The sequence below is a fragment of the Electrophorus electricus genome, chromosome 25 (genome assembly GCF_041902795.1).
Source record: "Electrophorus electricus isolate QZ-2024a chromosome 25, ASM4190279v1, whole genome shotgun sequence".
Taxonomy (NCBI): domain Eukaryota; kingdom Metazoa; phylum Chordata; class Actinopteri; order Gymnotiformes; family Gymnotidae; genus Electrophorus; species Electrophorus electricus.
In genome coordinates, this window is record NC_137521.1 from 8,380,752 (window position 1) to 8,398,503 (window position 17,752).

At 38.5% G+C, this 17,752-nt stretch overlaps 2 protein-coding genes across 2 annotated transcripts; both read left to right on the forward strand.

Moving 5' to 3' along the window:
- The first annotated feature begins 2,364 nt into the window (after positions 1-2,364).
- ocstamp (osteoclast stimulatory transmembrane protein) lies at positions 2,365-7,640 on the forward strand. Its single transcript, XM_081707820.1, has 3 exons — positions 2,365-2,842; positions 5,332-6,331; positions 6,628-7,640. The coding sequence occupies exons 1-3, from the start codon at positions 2,664-2,666 to the stop codon at positions 6,994-6,996; spliced, it is 1,548 nt and encodes a 515-aa protein (XP_081563946.1). The 5' UTR covers positions 2,365-2,663; the 3' UTR covers positions 6,997-7,640.
- Positions 7,641-11,180: 3,540 nt separating this feature from the next.
- Positions 11,181-14,764, forward strand: LOC113589457 (thyrotropin-releasing hormone receptor). Its single transcript, XM_027029125.2, has 3 exons — positions 11,181-11,239; positions 11,442-12,331; positions 12,958-14,764. The coding sequence occupies exons 2-3, from the start codon at positions 11,462-11,464 to the stop codon at positions 13,378-13,380; spliced, it is 1,293 nt and encodes a 430-aa protein (XP_026884926.2). The 5' UTR covers positions 11,181-11,239; positions 11,442-11,461; the 3' UTR covers positions 13,381-14,764.
- The last annotated feature ends 2,988 nt before the right edge of the window (positions 14,765-17,752 follow it).

Sequence of the window (17,752 nt, forward strand, 5' to 3'; positions counted from 1 at the left end):
AGGAACTGACTTTGTGGCCAACAAATTTAACTACAAGCCCACCAACTTTGAAGCCATAAAAATCATGACACCTTTTTTAATCTCAGTATTTGTATTTGTATTGTAACATTTTACCTTGGTAAATGTTTATCTGTTATTTTGTTGTTGACTGTGCTAGTTCTACATTATTCAGTTTTAGAAGTTTTGTATTTACTTCCATTTTTTTTTACTTCTCTAGAAAACATTAGTTTCACTTTTAAGTAAGACTCTTTTGCAGCTGTATCAGCTACAGATAAACTGTGATCACAAGAGGTCATAGAGTTCCTTCCTGGTTTGAGTAATGGCCTGGTTTTGAATAATGTCATATTCAATTGCAGGGGACCTAGTACTGGAATACAATGCACAGTGACTCTAAAACCCTCTGTACATGATTCACTGACCACTAAAAAAAAGTATAAACACATACACACATACACACACACACACACACACACACACACACACACACACAGAGAGAGAGAGAGAGAGAGAGAGAGAGAGAGAGAGAGAGAGAGAGAGAGAGAGAGAGAGAGAGAGATAAAGAGAGAGAGAGAGAGAGAGAGAGAGGTAAAGAGAGAGAGAGGTAGAGAGAGAGAGATAGAGAGAGAGAGAGGGAGGTAAAGCGAGAGAGAGGTAGAGAGAGAGAGAGAGAGGCAAGGTGAGAGAGAGAGAGAGAGAGAGAGAGAGAGAGAGAGGTAGAGAGAGAGAGAAAGAGAGAGAGAGTTTGTAAATTTGTATCACTGTATCACTTTCAGTATTTAAAGGAGCAATCAGACATTTTTGCCACCATAAAGTAACAAATATTTATGAAAGTGATTAATTATTATTTTTAACTTTTTTTTCCCCCATAAAGTACACCTCATATGAAATGAGCCAAATTTCCATATTTCAAATGCATTTATTACAGAATCTCTGATACATCCAGGCCACTAGGTGTCAGTATAACGGCTGTTTTGTAACATGAAGAAGAATCACTGGGGGTGGAATGCCTTATTGCTCTTTTAACCAACTGTAGGAAATTATACACTGATTAACAGAGGGCCAGCAAGTGAATATTTTTAGCATGTAGCAAAAAAGCTCAGCTTGAGTGAGGGGTATCCTGACATAGGGCTGGGGTTCATAAGCCTACCACCAGGGAGGATTGAGGAAGGATTACTTGAGGAAGGGATGCTGATGAAACTAGTTTTGTACCAGAGCAGATCCATCGAAATATATATTTTCCCTTATAGCCTGTATAAAACATGAGTATGTGGGCTGTGTTGTAAGGACCTTGTGTGCATTGTGATATTAGTAAAATGTTGGACAGAGACATTCAAAATAGCTCTGTCACCAGTAATTTGCACAATACTAAAGTGTATGTTAGTAACACAGTACTGAAGTGTACATTACATTACCTCTATGCATTCATGCCTATGTAGGTCTGCCAAGATGTGGCTGAATTCTGTTCACCGTCTTTCAATGTCAAACCATTTTTGTAGAATACATAAGCTCACCTGTTGCCTTTTTATAGTTTTTATGAATGATAAGTTTACAAATCAAGTGTCTGTACACCTGTTGTCTGTGTTTGATAAGTTGATTCATAGGTGTGGCGTTTTGAAAGGCAATGCTTTGAAATGGCAAAGAAATTACATCATATTACATTTCTGTATCTAATGTAGAGAAGTACATTTAGTATTTTACTTTGTGCAAAAGTAACTACACTTTGTGTAGTGTTTTGCAAATGTTTGAGGCTAAGAATGTGGTTATAAGATGTTCGTCAAGCAAGAGCAAGGCATGAATGTAGGAGCCAAAAGTTTGATCAAAAGACTGCGTTTATAAAGAAGCACAGGAAACAGCTCTGAAGAGTGATGATAGCGATTTTGACGTTAGGCTTTAGAAAACCAATGCAAAGCTTTGGGAATCAACACCTGTGGGGTAAAATAGGTGTGGGTTCTAATCAGTAAGTGCATGACTGGGAATGGGGAATTAATTGAGCACTGTGATTGTTGGATGTGTGAATGTGGTCTTGACTGCATGCCGATGAGGGCGTGATGGTGCTTATAGTTGTGCAGATCTGGGCTTCACTAATTGTGTTATTTTTAATTTTAGTGTAAACAATCAATAAAAGCTGTGTCTACCAGTAAGCATTACAGTCACAGAAATGCTTAATATATGCAAAATGTAGAAAGGTGAATTCAATGTTAATGTTCAAGAATAAAGGACTATATTTTATTTATTTATTTATTTGGTTTGATTGTGCTCTCTCTCTCTCTCTCTCTCTCTCTCTCTCTCTCTCTCTCTCTCTCTCTCTCTCTCTCTCTCTCATTCTAAATGTCCTCCAAATATATGAATTAATTTCTGAGTCACTCAGGTTATGTTGGGACTTATTCCAGTTTTGTTTAGAGAAGTTAAAGTTTTAAACTGTCTGTGTGTCATACTTCCCTTTTATTATATGCCTGGATAAATGTTGCTTGCCAACTGTCTATTTAAGTTTTAAGCTTAAATTAACTGGTGGGCTACTCAGTAAGTGTAGTTACTTAGAATGAAGATATTTTATTTTGTTTTCTGTAGGAACTCACCACGTCAGCATGTAGTGGGTTTGTGGATTCACAATGTGTCAGCATGTGTGCGAATTTATCATGTGAATTTGAGCAAGATTGTGAATCATGAGGGTTTTTTTGTTTGTATGTATGGGTCTGTATTCACATGTGAATGCATCGGTGTGTGCAGTAGCCACTGCGACATTTTACCATATGACTCTTTTAACCGAACCATCCATCTATCGACACATCTATCAACCTGCATACTGCAAAATGACCCCAAGGAATATATGGCATTCTTTCAGGTTTGTCATGTGACTTCCTCTCAGTGTTATTGTTTACCAAGTATAGTGCCACCAAAATTATAATGCCAGAGTAAGTATAGTCAGCGCCATCCTACTTTACAGATATTTAAATTTACTTTGTTCATAGATAATTGATAGATAGAAGTTCATACATTTACTTAAAGAAGAATTTTGCTTGCACAGCTGATGAAGCTGATGTCCTGTTTTTGACCTTGTGTATGACACAGAAGTTTTTTTGTTTTTTTTTTAAATCTTGTGGAAACTGAAAACCTTGTGTACTTCACTACAATTTGAATACAAGACTTTATTGATCCTTAAAAAAATTGCAGTGTCACAGTAGCATACATGTTAAAAATGTTTTAAGGTTTTGAAAATCATTTTCTTTTTTGTAAAGCTCATAAACCATATTCATTAGGGATGAAGAAGTATAAACTTTTAATGAATTTGAAAGAAATAGAGAGTCGGAAGGTTGTGTTTACTCTTTTAGGTGTTTGTAAAAAGTGTCAAGAATCTTTAACATATTTAGTTAAGGACGGAACAGTGGGTTGAGAAATGTCATCCAGAAACTGAAACATTATCTGTGTTGGTCAAGAACAAGCAGCTACAATAGGATGTCTAGGATTGTTTTTCTTATGAACTTTCCTTATAAATTGTCTGAGTAAACCCTGGCATTCAGAGTAGGGTAGGATCAGAATTATGCAGGCAATATATTTAATCTTGGTCTTAATATTATCTTTCTTCATTAATCTTATGGTTTTTCTGAATGTAGCTGTTAACTGTTTGCCTTATAATTATCCTGGGAATTATGTAAACTACACTGACAATTAGTAGTGGTTGTTATTTTTGTTGGGAATGAAGCTGACCTGGAAGCCCTTTGGAAGGCTGTCTCTCAAACCCCTCGAACAAATGTGATATGTTTGGTAAGCCTGGTCTTAGCCCAAGCACATGTAACCAATTGGTTGTCTAAACAGAAGATGGTATAGTCCAGCAGTTGAAGAATGTACAATCCTGATTAAGCACTGACATGTTAATTGCTTGATCAAAGGCAAGAAGGTTCCAGGTGAGTAACTGGAGTATACTATACTCCAGGTTGTGTGTGTAGTACACCGAGTACCAGAGACAAGAGAAACAGAATGTTTTGGACAGAGGTCCAAAAAAGTAGCTGTTTAAATCACAACATTCATTCCATGGGGTTCTAAAGTTTCAGGAGTGTAGATCAGTTCTTTTTTAAGTTTCCTAATTTCATTGCTGTCATAGCAACAACTGGCAATATAAACACATATGTTATTAATGCAGTGTCTGTTAGTATTAAAAATGCCTTGCCACTGTAAACGACAAATTCTTGATTCTGATGGTCTGAAGGTGTTCAACAAACCGATCAGCAAGCCTTCTCTTGGTTTCTTCTCTTCAGATTTCTGTTGTCTGATGTACTCACTAAGCACTTCATCACTTGGGGCCATCACCCTGGTGCACCCCTGGATCTTAGTAGGATCTTAGCTGGATCTTCATGGATAGTGGCTCTGATGCCCCCCTCCCCCCGCTTCTGCTTAGTGTACAGTCTCAGAGTGCTGGATTTGGGATGAAATTCTCTATTTATTGTGAGGAGCTTCCTTGTCTTGTTGTTCTATATCCTTAGACCAACTTATTATGCCAATGACGTAATAATGACGTATCTGACGACTGGCAGAGCATAGATGTTGATGGCCTGGATCTTGTCCCTTATTCAGCTGATTTCCTAGGACTTGCCTCACTCTTTGTAGGTATTTGGCTGTACCTGCTTTCCTTGTGGCCTCTTTGTGAGAAAATCAAAATTGCAGTGAAGTACCCAAGGTTTGCAGTCCTGAACAGAGGACGTTTCAAGTCCTTCATCAGAGAAGCAGCATGTTTCAGGCAGAGGTCCTTCATCATCTGTGCAAGCAAAGTCTGGCCATAACTATTTATCACATGTACAAAGTTCTTTCCTGTTTTTATAACACTGGTGTGAAAATGGATTTAAATTAAAAATAGCAACTCAAATACTGTATACTTCAGTCAAGCAGCATAAAGTATTTATCTTTCAAGATGCCATAGCTCAAATGTATATGCACAGATGGTTATTTGGCTGACAGCAACATCTTTTTTCTGGCCATCTAACTGCATGAGAAGAACATAGTTCCTGTCAGTCTCTGTCTATTCAGGGAAATGCCAGCTAATCAAGCTCAGTGTTTCTCAGCTCAGGCCCTGTACTGCACACCGTAGTGTTTTCCCTGCCCCGTCAAAATGTGCCGTGCACGAGTACTCTAGGACAAAGCCTGGAAACATGGGCCCATTACCAGGTTTATCCGCAGACAGACTAACGCTGTGTAAACTATGATGTTAGTCCTTTACGGAGTAGTAGGCATGGGGCAATGATGGCAGTGGGGTTTACAGCAGAGCCATACCTACTGCCTGCTCCACAGAATTGTATTTGTCAAAGCTATCTCATCATTTTCATTTTTTCTTTCTGGTAGAACATCGGTGAGGAACAGTGTGGAGTTCCTCTGGTTCTCCTACTCCACTCCGACTCCAAAGAATGGTGCACAGATCTTCACCCTCCTGCTCTGCTGCCTTGCCATCTCCACTGTTACGGGTGCACTGCTCTTCTACTGGCTCAATGGGCTTCTGATGTATGAAATGCAGCCTGCAGCCATCATTGCAGGCATCTATGCAGGGGTCATAGCCATCCTTTTGTTTCTTGTTCACCCTTTCCGCTGTGCCTTCACACTGATGTTTCCAACACTGGGCACCAGACAAGGACGAAAACTCGTCCTGTCCATGTGTGCAATGATTGTGGCACTTTATGTCCTGCCTAACATTGTCACGAATATAACTACTATTACACATCTCATGAAATGCATGTCTGAGAACCTTGCTCACAGTCTCCTCAACTCATTAGATCTAGACCTAAGCAAGAACATGACCACTGAACTTCAAAAGACTAAAGATAAAATGTTCATGGATGTGCCGCATGTACAAATCTTTGACCACTCCACGGATGTCAATGTTCTGACGCTAAGAGAGCGTTTGAGGACCTTAAGCGAAGACGTAGAGGAGGACTTTTCAAAAGTCAAACAGCAATTAGAGGAAGTCAGACTGCTCACAAGCAGAATACTTGCTACTATTTTTGTGTTATATCTTCTCATGGAATCCACCATGTACCTAAAGTTATACTTGACATCAGTGAGGTTTGATAATATCTACGTCACAGGGCTGCTGCGAAATACGGCAGCTGATATAGGGATTCACGTTGAAGCCAAGGACGTGAAAAACGGCATGAACTCCACCAGCTTTAAATTGGCAAAAAGAGAACTGATCAAGTGTTTAACTCCCATTCTACTCATCACACTTTATCTTTTGATGACCACCATTCTGATACTGCTCGACTACATTGTACATTACCTTGTTATAACAGCTAGGCCTTGGCTTATGGACATCCCATCGACTGATATTACCATACAGATGGATTTTAAGGTAGATCCCACTATTTTAGCAAAGTCTAAACTAATATTCAAAAATATGAACATTTTGTTCATATTTGCATACATCTTGCTGCTAGTCACATAGGTGGCTATAATGCTTGTCATGACATAGGAACAGTAATCACTAATTTCATGTGAACTATGAAAAAGTGCCATTTTCTTAGCTCCAAGAACATTAGCATTTCACTTCTCATCGCTAGCTGATGTTCCATATCTGCTAGTTACTTCAAATGTGTTTAACATCATTTGTGTTCTTCTGCTTCTCTCCATTCATTTATTCTCTACCAGGTTGAATATCTTTATTCCATCTGTGAAATTTTTAGGATCTGCAAGCAGCAGGTGCTGGTGGATGTGAGCAAAGAATACCATGTCACTGTCAGCTCTGACACATCCCAGTGTGAGGCCAGGCCAAGCGAGTTGAAGCCAGGTGTGCTTGTCCTGCTGGGTCTGCTCTACCTTCTTGCCTACTGCCTCGCCATCCTGCAGGCCTATGCCCAACGCCTCCACAGGAAAGTGGCCTCCTCTTTCTTCCCGCAGCAGGAAGAGAAAAGAATTAGGTTTCTTATCCAGAAGATCCAGAAGAAGCGACAGAAGAGGCTGAATGCAGAAGCGGAACCCAAAAGTGTGGAGGAAAAGATGAGAGGGAATAATAGGTAGACTTCAGGACAGCTAATGCAAATTTTATAGGCTTCAAGAGACCAACAAAGAGAAGTCAGGAAAAGTGAGATTAGATCTACGAATAAAGCCAGGCATCAGATTTTAAGTGCAGTCTCACTGAAATTTAATTTTGGGCTGTGATCAAGTAGACCTGTACCGGAGAGCTCAAATTTAACATATACAAGGCATACAAACAGTATACAAAAACAGATGGATAGCAGATGGAACCTTTGTTAAATAATTTATTTAGAATGAATTAATGAATTAGTTAATGATAACAATGTAACAGAAAAATGTGTTATTACATGATGATTCCTGGGATACAACTTTGCCACAACTTTGCTGCAAATGCAAGGTGTCATGACTCTGATCCTCCACTTGATGTCAGTAACCTTATTTTAGACATATCCAGGCCACCAATTGTAGCCATAATAATGCAAGCTGGTCTGTTCAGCTGCATATGAATTTAGAATCAAATGTGACACTTGAAAAGTGCAGTAAGTAATTTTGAAAGTGAATGAAAGCAATTGTGAAGGGGTTTTGATACAAATCTTCGCCAACAGATTAAAACGAGTTTCATATTATTGCATATCTTCAGGACAGCTGAACAGTGGAGAAAAAAAAATGTATGAATACACATCTACTATCATTTTCCTGCTGAAGAAAATTCAATTACAGAATAAGTAAATCATACACATAGAATGTCAATTGCATTGTGCAATAATTGAATGCTAATGTATGTCAGAAGTAAAAATAAAAAATAAAAATGTTGCATTGGTGTCACAGTTAGTCCCGCCTGGCTTCCCTTTTCCATGGTTTCCCTGTCTTGCATTTTGGTTCCATTCCATAGTTTAGTTTTCTCTGCCCTTCGTTTGGTTTTCCACACCTGTTCCTTGTTTCTAGTATTACTGAGTTCATGTATTTAAACCCTGTCTTGTTCTTTGTGTCTTTGCTGTTCACTGAATGTCCGAAAGCCTGTGTTTGTATGCTCGTAAGTTTGTACTCTGCATATCCTAGTCTGACTGTTTTTCCTAGCCTCTGTTATAGCCTGCTTCCCCTGTTTGCCTTCACGTGTTTTTGTTTGCTTGTTGTCATGCGTTCTCGGAATCTCTATGTTGGCTCTATGACCCTGGACTACCCTAACGACTCTGGATCTGGATTTGCCCCTAATAAATCTCGCTCTTCTCTGCACATGCATCCGCCTCCTTACCGTTCACCATTCCAATTGGCCAGTTTATTAGAGATGCATTTTATAAGAGCTCCAAGATATGAATTAGACTATAGCGGATCTGTTGTCCACAGTGTCCACAGTTAGTCAGTCACTCTCTGTGCATCACTGCACAGTTTTTGACCACAGCATGCCCCATGACCCAATATTATTTGAGTGACACATTAGTATTACAAAGTATTATTGACACATTAGTGTTTTCACCGGGGTCAGCATCACTGCTGGGTCATCTGCAAACATTCAGCCAATGGCATCCCTGTGGTAAGAAACTGAGCGGTGACCAAGGCAAACATAAACATGGCATCAAGATGCTGTTTCTAATAAAGTGGCTGATATTTATAGATCATTCTGTTCATATTCCAAAAATGAGGAATTATGAGGGACTGATTATTAATTTTGTGAGCCAATGAAAGAGTGCCAGGAGTTAGTTAATCACATTCTGCTAATAAAAATAATGAGTGAAAATTAGAGATTGATTAAAAGAATTATCGAGAATTATCACTTGAGAATGATATTGGGTCTCCAATTAACTAGACCACTGTCTATAAAGAGATTTCAGTGGTAGAGGTTACTATTACAATGTAACTGGTAACCATTGGCTTAAAGAAATAAAATATCTTAAAAAGATGTTAAAAATTTTTCTCTGTGTATTAGTAAAAAAAATACAAAATTTCATTACATTAATCAATATGAATCAATTGTCCATTTTATTCTCAGTTTGGCTAAATATATTGAAAAAAAAAACTTAATTGTAGTTTTTAATTCTTCATTTATTATAACACTATGGATCATCCTTACTGATGTGGTAAAGTAGCTTCACCATGCCAGCTATCATCATGTTTTGCCATTTCCAGTCACTCAGATTTATACAGTTCTTGTCTTGGAAATTGACTTGGATGGTAAAGTGTATATTTAACTTGTTGTTTTAATCCATGTCATTATTTCCTTTGAAGTTGTTTTCTTAAACTTGTAAAGACATTTCCATATTTTTGTTGGGTTTTTTTGTACAAGTATTAACAAATATAGTTAAATGTGGTAGGTTTTCAGACTTGTAAAATGAAAAGCATTTAAATTTTGATTCAAAGAGAGATGTTTGTTGCTGAACTGTATAAATCCCTGCTGAACTATCTGGATAATGGTCACCTGAAACAGATTGTATTTTAATCTTAAAAATGGGTGTAGAAACTCAAAAAAATATAGATTATGTCCAAACCTTGCTTCATTATCATGGCTGAACATAAGGTTTAATCTTCCTCAAGCTCATTTTTATTCTGCTTTTCCTCAAGATAAAATTTTCAGACTTTGTTAAACATAGCATATACAGTTTTTTGACACAGCCTCAAGAACATTCATTTTATGAACTCATGCACAAACCACCAGACTATAGACCTTTAATCAATTAATTAGTTATTGTATTTTCCAGACACTCAGTGGCACCCACTGCTGGGAGATTGTTGTTCGGCATGACCTTGGCACAAAGGATTATTCTCGGGGACTGGAAATCTGAACTCCCTCTCTCATTTAATACATGGCTTTCTAAAATGGTTTCCTCTATACACTTGAAAAGATTATAAAATATTAATGCAGGCTCATTCAGGAAGATATGGGACCCTTTTATTGAACACCTTCATTGTAAATGATCCAACTGTGTTACTCCCTCTTGGAGATTTGATTTGAATTATGTCTTCTCCAATCTCTCAAAAAGGAATACTATACACCATATTTTATAATTTTCAATTGTATTGTTTTGTTCATTGGCTTGGCTTGTTATGTATGCAAACTAAGTGTATGTTCTATCTGGAATTCATAGACAGACTTCTGAACACTCACTAAATGGCACATGCAAATGCTCCATTCTTTCTTTACACTGGAATTGTTTGTAAACCGTGTAGAGAATAGCCTATCTCCCACTGGGCTACAGCAATTGTGTATGAGTGTGGGGTGATGGGTGGGCGTTAGGGGTGGGTATGAGGATAGAAAGCAGACATGAGGTAAATGGAATGGGTAGTGGGAACCTTTCACACTATGACAGCAGAGCAAATGAAAGGCTCTTGTGCTATAGCACTCTCGACACTAACAGCTCACACACAGAAATAAGTGTGGACCCTAATTTACAGCAGTTATTTGGCGCCACCAGCACAGACAGACAGGAATTATAACAAATCCATGCATCAAAGACAGACGGATGCATCAGAGGCAGATGGTTGGGGTGGGGTGGGGTGGTGGTGGTGGGGGGGCATTATTTTAAATGTACACCTAGCATGAACATCACTGACACACCTGATGAATATCATTAAGTAGTAATTTTCTAAATAATAATTTTTAAGTTGATCACCAAGTGAGCATAATAGAGTAGAAACACAAGTAACCCATTTAACACATACTATCATAAAGTATTGTCCTGCATAGTTGCATGGCACATAGCTCCCAAATCAGCCTCCCCAAAGAACCAAGGCTGTTCACTAGATACCATGGAGATCATGTGAAAATAGAATAGAATAGAATGGAAACACGTAGGTGTTGAAGACTTAAGATCTGTATGTGTAAAAGTTAAGTTAGTTTTCTCTGAGGTTTCATTTTTGGGTGTAAACCAAGGCATGATAATGAGAGTGGGTTATTAAGGATGGCTTTAAAGGAAAAGATGAAAAAAAGGAGAAGAGCAGGAGTGAGAGAGTGAGGCAAAAGAGAGAGTGAGAGAGTGAGGCAAAAGAGAGAGGGAGAGAGTGAGGCAAAAGAGAGAGTGAGAGAGTGAGGCAAAAGAGAGAGGGAGAGAGGGGGAAAACGGGTAAGCTGACAGAGGACGAGAGAAAGTGAGGGGGGGAGACGGAGAAAACGAGGAGGCTGAGACGGAGTGCTAGCACTCTGCAGCATACTGCTTCTTCATTAGGAGGTGCACTTCACTGGAGAAGAACACATTTCGGAAGTTAACAGTGCTGTGCTCAATCCTGGCCCCACCACAGCTCCTTTCTACAACGCCAGAAGATTTTCAATCACATAAATCAAGGAGTAATCATGGTAAGTGGTTAGAATTCTTTCCCTTTTATTTCTTTGCTGGACACATTGACAATAAGCTTGAAAGCAGAAAGGTATGGAGTTCCTTAACCAAATACTATTTATACACCTGCTAATTAATTGCTGAAATTCAAGGTTTTTTTTTTCTTTTGGAAAACTCTGAAATAAAATGTCCCTCTATTCTGTGATTGTATATTTCTTGCAGGATTTCTACTCTGTGAACTGATGGTGAAAATCAGAGAGATCAAAAACATCTCTCCAGAGAACCCTCCTTCAGCAGTGCAGGACTCAAAGCAGCGTCCTACTATGGAGAACGTGACTATCAGCGCGGCCACTAATTTCACCAACAGTCAACCTTTGGCCAACATGCCTGAGAATTCTTTGGAAGTCCAGGTCATCACCATTTTCCTTTCACTGCTGATCTGTGGTGTGGGAATAGCTGGCAATGTTATGGTGGTCTTGGTGGTTCTCCGAACCAAACATATGATGACTCCGACCAACTGCTATCTGGTGAGCTTGGCCATTGCAGACCTCATCGTTCTCCTGGCTGCTGGACTGCCCAACATCTCAGAGGTGGTTTCATCTTGGATCTATGGCTATGCTGGCTGCTTGTGCATAACCTACCTGCAATACCTGGGCATCAATGTTTCCTCTTGCTCCATCACGGCTTTCACCGTCGAACGCTACATTGCGATTTGCCACTCCATAAAGGCACAGTTCATATGCACAGTGTCAAGAGCCAAGAAGATCATTGCCTGTGTTTGGATTTTCACCTGCATCTACTGTATTATGTGGTTTTTCCTCGTTGATACACACGAGATGGTTTATGCTAATGGGATCATTGTCAGATGTGGCTACCGGGTCTCAAGGAACCTCTATATGCCAATTTACTTTTTGGACTTCACACTGTTTTATGTGATTCCCCTCATTGTGGCTACTGTACTCTATGGGTTGATTGCCAGAATACTGTTCATGAACCCACTGCCCTCAAATTTGTCAGAAAGAGGAAATGATTCCATCCATCAGGGACGGACAAACAGCACAGTGAAGGTCTCCTGCAAGCCAAACAAGGGTGCAGTGTCCTCCAGAAAACAGGTGCAGCACTATTTCAAAAGAAGCATCAAATAGCAAATAACATTTCATGTCACAAATTTTCCCTCAGCCCACTGGAAGTTATTTCAAAGGCAACCTTCTTGATAACCAATTGCCAAGCAATGATATTAAAGTAATTAAGGTGGTTAGGAAATATATATGTTTTCAATATTCTCATCTGACTCTGAATTTGGGTTTTGCTGAGTTGTTTGCATATAATTTAGTTTTTACTTCAGTTTAAAGTGTCATGGGGCTAGAAGCACATCATTATTTAGCACAAAAAGTTTTTTTCATAGCCTTGCAGTGGAGTGGTGTCATGTTGAAAACATGAAATTTATATTCTTATAGGAAATGGAGGCCTGTAGTAATTTTATTCAGTCCACTAAAAGATGAACCTGAAGGCTCAGCATAATGTTTGAATGGGCTGGTATGAATGGTGGGAGATTGTAGAGTAGCAAGATTGCTTTTTCAGTATATTTATCCAAAGTCCATTATCCATTTCAACAGTCATTAGTTCAGTGCCATAGACATAGAAGTTAGTCATGAGTTGTCCTCACAGTGTGGTGTTGTTAGTGTCCTCTGTAGTGTCCTCTGTTGTTCAGGGCTGTTGTTCTCCCATGTGGCTGTAGGTTACGAAGATGCTGGCCGTAGTGGTGGTGCTGTTCGCCTTGCTGTGGATGCCATATCGCACGCTGGTGGTGGTGAACTCGCTCATGGACCCTCCATACCTGGATGCCTGGTTCCTGCTCTTCTGCCGTATGAGCATCTACACCAACAGTGCCATCAATCCCATCATCTACAATGCCATGTCACAGAAGTTCCGCACAGCCTTCAAGAAACTCTGCCACTGTGAGGGACCTGGAGGGAAGGAGAAGGAAGCAAAGTTCAGTGTCCCTGTTTACTACAGCGTCATCAAAGACTCGTCCCGTGAAAGCCCCGAATATGACACGGAGCAGGAATTCGTCAGCACCTACACTGTCCCTGCCAGGAGGGTGAACTTTTCAGCTCAGGCAGGAGGAGGGGACACCGCAACCATGTTTAGTATTGCTTGAAACAAGCTGAGAGATGGAGAGGAGGACACAGTGTTCTCTGAGTTAGGGGGGAGGGCTATGTCTGGTGGGCTTAAGGGAGGTAAGGTCTTATAGACACTCATTATGGGGATTTAAACATTTGCCAATTTTAACTGGATCTCTGGATCTTGGTGGTACAAATACTTCTATTAAAACAGGACAGAACATTAAGTAAGTACATTAAGTGAAATGATTACTATGTATGGGCAAAAGAGATGGGCGAAAACATATTATCTCATGCAAAAAGTCAGTATAAGCGTCAACAACACATACATTGTTTAGGTTATTTAACAGCTTTCAAAACCACAATAAACCGCAACACTAATGAATGCCCAAAACAGTAAATGTGAGATCCTTAATCAAAGGTTTGATGACATGCCACATGTCTCCAGCATTTTATTGTGGCTTCACCTCTGCATGCTGTTAACCATTTTAGCCCTGATAAAACCTTAGAATGCATGTGTGCACAGACAGAAAAATGTGCATGGGATCATTTTCAGTTCATAGTCATAAACTGGATGATTTACAGTGCCAGCTAGAGAAAAGAGACTGCCAAGCTGGAAGTCAACCCAGTAATGCTTATTCTTTTGAAATCTGATGAGAAAATGGTCAAACAAAACAATGCCTTCAAAACGTTAAGAGTCACAGTATCATATCAGTTCACATCAACTGTAAAAAATGACCATGATGATAAGTGTAATGTTTGGTGGCAAGCCATTATTCTATAGGAATATGAAAGATACTGCCAGTGTTACCAGGACATGTGCAGCACTTTTATGGTGTGATTTTTTTTCTTCTTCTTTTTTCCAGAATCAAAAGCATTTACGGAAAAGGTGTTTATAAGTTTTTGTTGAAATGCATGAATCTCTCATTAGCACAACCTCACATGCTTATTGTTTGCAAAAGCATGACAAGTCCATGTAAATGTTTTAAAACAAGCTACTGACACATCACACCAAACTGACTTCAAACTGCTGCTGACTTGTTTAACCCTGAATGTAGCCCCTGCAGCATGAACCCTGATAAGCTGAAGGGTAGGAGGTCAGCAACAGCTGATGTGGATAACTGTGTTGAAAAGCTATTGCCTCTATAACAGTGATGAGAGCATTTACACTAGCGTTGACACTAAAAACCACCAATGCACTTTGGAGCTGTGCATCAAGAGTTTATGGGTCAATCTGTTAAAGCTGAGAAATTTATGCTTGGGGGGAATCACTCAGTTTTTGACACATTTGAAGAGAATAGCTGCTACTTATGATAATTGTATATTGCTCAAATGTCTTAACTTTTAGCTGTTGAAGCTTTTTGTTATTACAGTTATTGTGAAATGGAGGTAAATATTGTAGTATTTATAATGAATATATATTGTGATTTATGAGAATATATTGTCTGTCCTCATGAACGGCGTCAGAGATAAATAAACTGTTTAAAATTTCAGTAGTGTATCAGTTCCAGTTAGAGTATTTCACAGTCACAAAATAACATATTAATGCCAGCAGAGCTAATAACGGGACCAGTTGTTTAATAGGCTCACATACTTGTCATTCTTGTTGATATGTTTTATGGTTTTCTCTATTGTAGGAATGCCTTTACCCTGGATTTGTTTTAAAATATTTTATATTTATTTTATATTTTTTACATAACTATCACATACAGAGTTTCAGGCTAGTTTTCCTCAATGTGTCTTATATTATCTTGGAAAAAGAACAAAATAGAACAGCAAAGCAAAATGGAGAGAAGATGCAAACTGAATGTGAAACTTTAAAATAAGTCATTTTTATTATGCTTTTGCTGGAAAAAGAAAGCACTACTTTTGTAATGGCTGTAAATTTGCTATTCAGGATAATTTGTGAATTTATTTTGCATAGAGTTAATATTCTTGACAATTTTATTTGAACTCAGTCAATAGCTAAAATGGCTAATGTTAAAAGTATGCTAATGTAATAAATATGCTAATGTTAAATTAAATGACTTAGTATGCACTAAACAAATTTAAAGGAGATTAATATTTCACTACGTTGTTTATTTGAATATTAATATGCAATACCACAAATTCTGTTTGCACAGGGACATAAGGTTGTAAATGTTTAGTTCTAGTCCGGTTCTTTTCCTTGCTCTGGACACCGATATGGCATGAGGTGCCAAGATGCCAAGAGAGTCCTAAAGGCCAACCACTCAGTCACTACTACAAGATTTCCCATACAGGGGGATAGGACCAAATGATGTTTTTGTCCCTATGGTGTAGTTGCCATAGTACCAGAAGTGGGAAGTAACGTGCTACATTTACTCAGTTGCATCTGCTGCAGTAATCTTTTGAACAAAATGTACTTTTAAGAGTTGTTTTAAACTCTTTTATTCCATTACATTAATCTATGTGTAACGACCCGAGTGCCGAAGGGCAGGACGCACAGACTCCTTTGACGTGGACAGACTTTAATCAACATGGAACAAAGACAACGATGGCACTCACACGTGACAGAACCCATGAACAACTACACACATCTAACAAGGGTGAACATAGACAACCATTTACAAGGACAGACATATCAAAGACCAACAGCACTGCACTCCGTGACACAGGTTTATATACACACGAAACACTAACCCGGTGCAGGTGTGCAGGCGTGGTCACAAACAGATCCTCCCATTGCACGTGGCGGGCCAACCACGTGACTCGCGAGAGGTGAGCGTTCCGTGACACTATGTTCCTCTAATTACTAATTTTAATTAGATGCACATTTTGCACATCTATTTTGTCTTGCCACAGGATTGTTAAGGGCAGATGGGGGTGTACTTACTTAGATCCCAAAATATGACCACTGAAGTCTGGGCTCAATGGAAAGTTTGCAAGTCATGCACTTATTAGCATATTTGTGATATCGTCTCTTCATATTTCCATTTAGTTGCTTCTCTCCTACTCTCTGCACTCACCTATGTTGTATTTTAATACAGCCGAATTCCCAGTAAAGCTGTTCTCCTTTATATATATATTTTCTATATTTCTATATTACTGAAATAATGACTGAAACAGCCCATTAACACTACATGTTAAGCAGCAGTCACTTCTTTGCCATTTCTAGGATGCTTCTCAGCACACACATAATTTACCATACTGTGCTCATGTGACAAGAAATGTTCTTCAGAGTTTTTTCTCAATAAGCGCACAGCCTCTGGGCAGCAAACCATAAGAAGGATGTTTCGTTTTCTGTCAGAGTGCAATTTCTTATAGTGAAAATAATGGGAAAGTGCACACAGGCAGTAGATGGAATATATGAAACTGGTTTAGAATAACTTATATTTGCTCATTAAACTGTGGGTTTAGATTCATGTTACTCGAGCATTATAAAAACCTTTTTTAAAAAAAGAATAAAGGCATTTCCAGCTCCAAAAGGGAACTTTTCAGAGAGGAAATAGCAACCAAAATTCATATGAAAACCTATTTAGTTCATTCATGCTTGTTTTTTACATACTTTACTTTACTTGCCAAGATTCACTTCTCATTTAGATGAAGACTAATGGAACCAAGCTATGTGTGTTGTTTAAGACTTTTTGACTTTTGTTGTGTAAGAGTGGTCTTTTGTGTAAGACTGGTCTTTTTTTTGTGTAAGACTGGTCTTTCTTCTTTTTCAGGTTCTCTAAATTTTCCATCTCTTGGGTGTTTTGCAGTGACTAATGAAATAAAAATGAATGCCAGGCAAACAGAGCACCTTAGGTGATAAACTTTCAGCTGTTTATTTCAAAGATTAAAAACGACATAGTAAGAGGTGCAGATGAAGCCCCTCTCCCTGCCAGAGATGGCCCATGGCTCGGATTATGCTTTATTCTGTTTATAGGGTAGTCTTACCCTGCATGGAAAACATGTTATTTGCACTAGAGCAAACACACAGTATAATAAGCAGACAATAAGTGATTACTCAACTCTCTCCAGCTAAAGGATACTTTTTATTTGTACATGGCACCTTAATATTTTAATGCCAACACCTTTTGCATTTAACTCTTAATAAGCTTGCATTTTAAAACTTCATTCTTTTCTTTTTTCAGAACATAACTAATATAAAAATGAGCATTTAGTGTGGTTAATAGTGTTCCATCATCTAATTAGCATACCCTTTAAAACAAAAAACTCATACAAACATGATTAATTATAAATCCAAGAAGAGTGAGCATTTATTTTTGCAGTTTGCTAATTCCACTCTGTTGTTATAACATTGGGTCTGTTATATTGTTATATTATTATTGTTATGCATGTGTTCTTCAAATAAACATTTTGGTATATCTCAAAATACACCAAAGGTACCTTATGGCATTGATACACAATATTTGTAAATTATTTATAAAAAATTGGAATTCATGT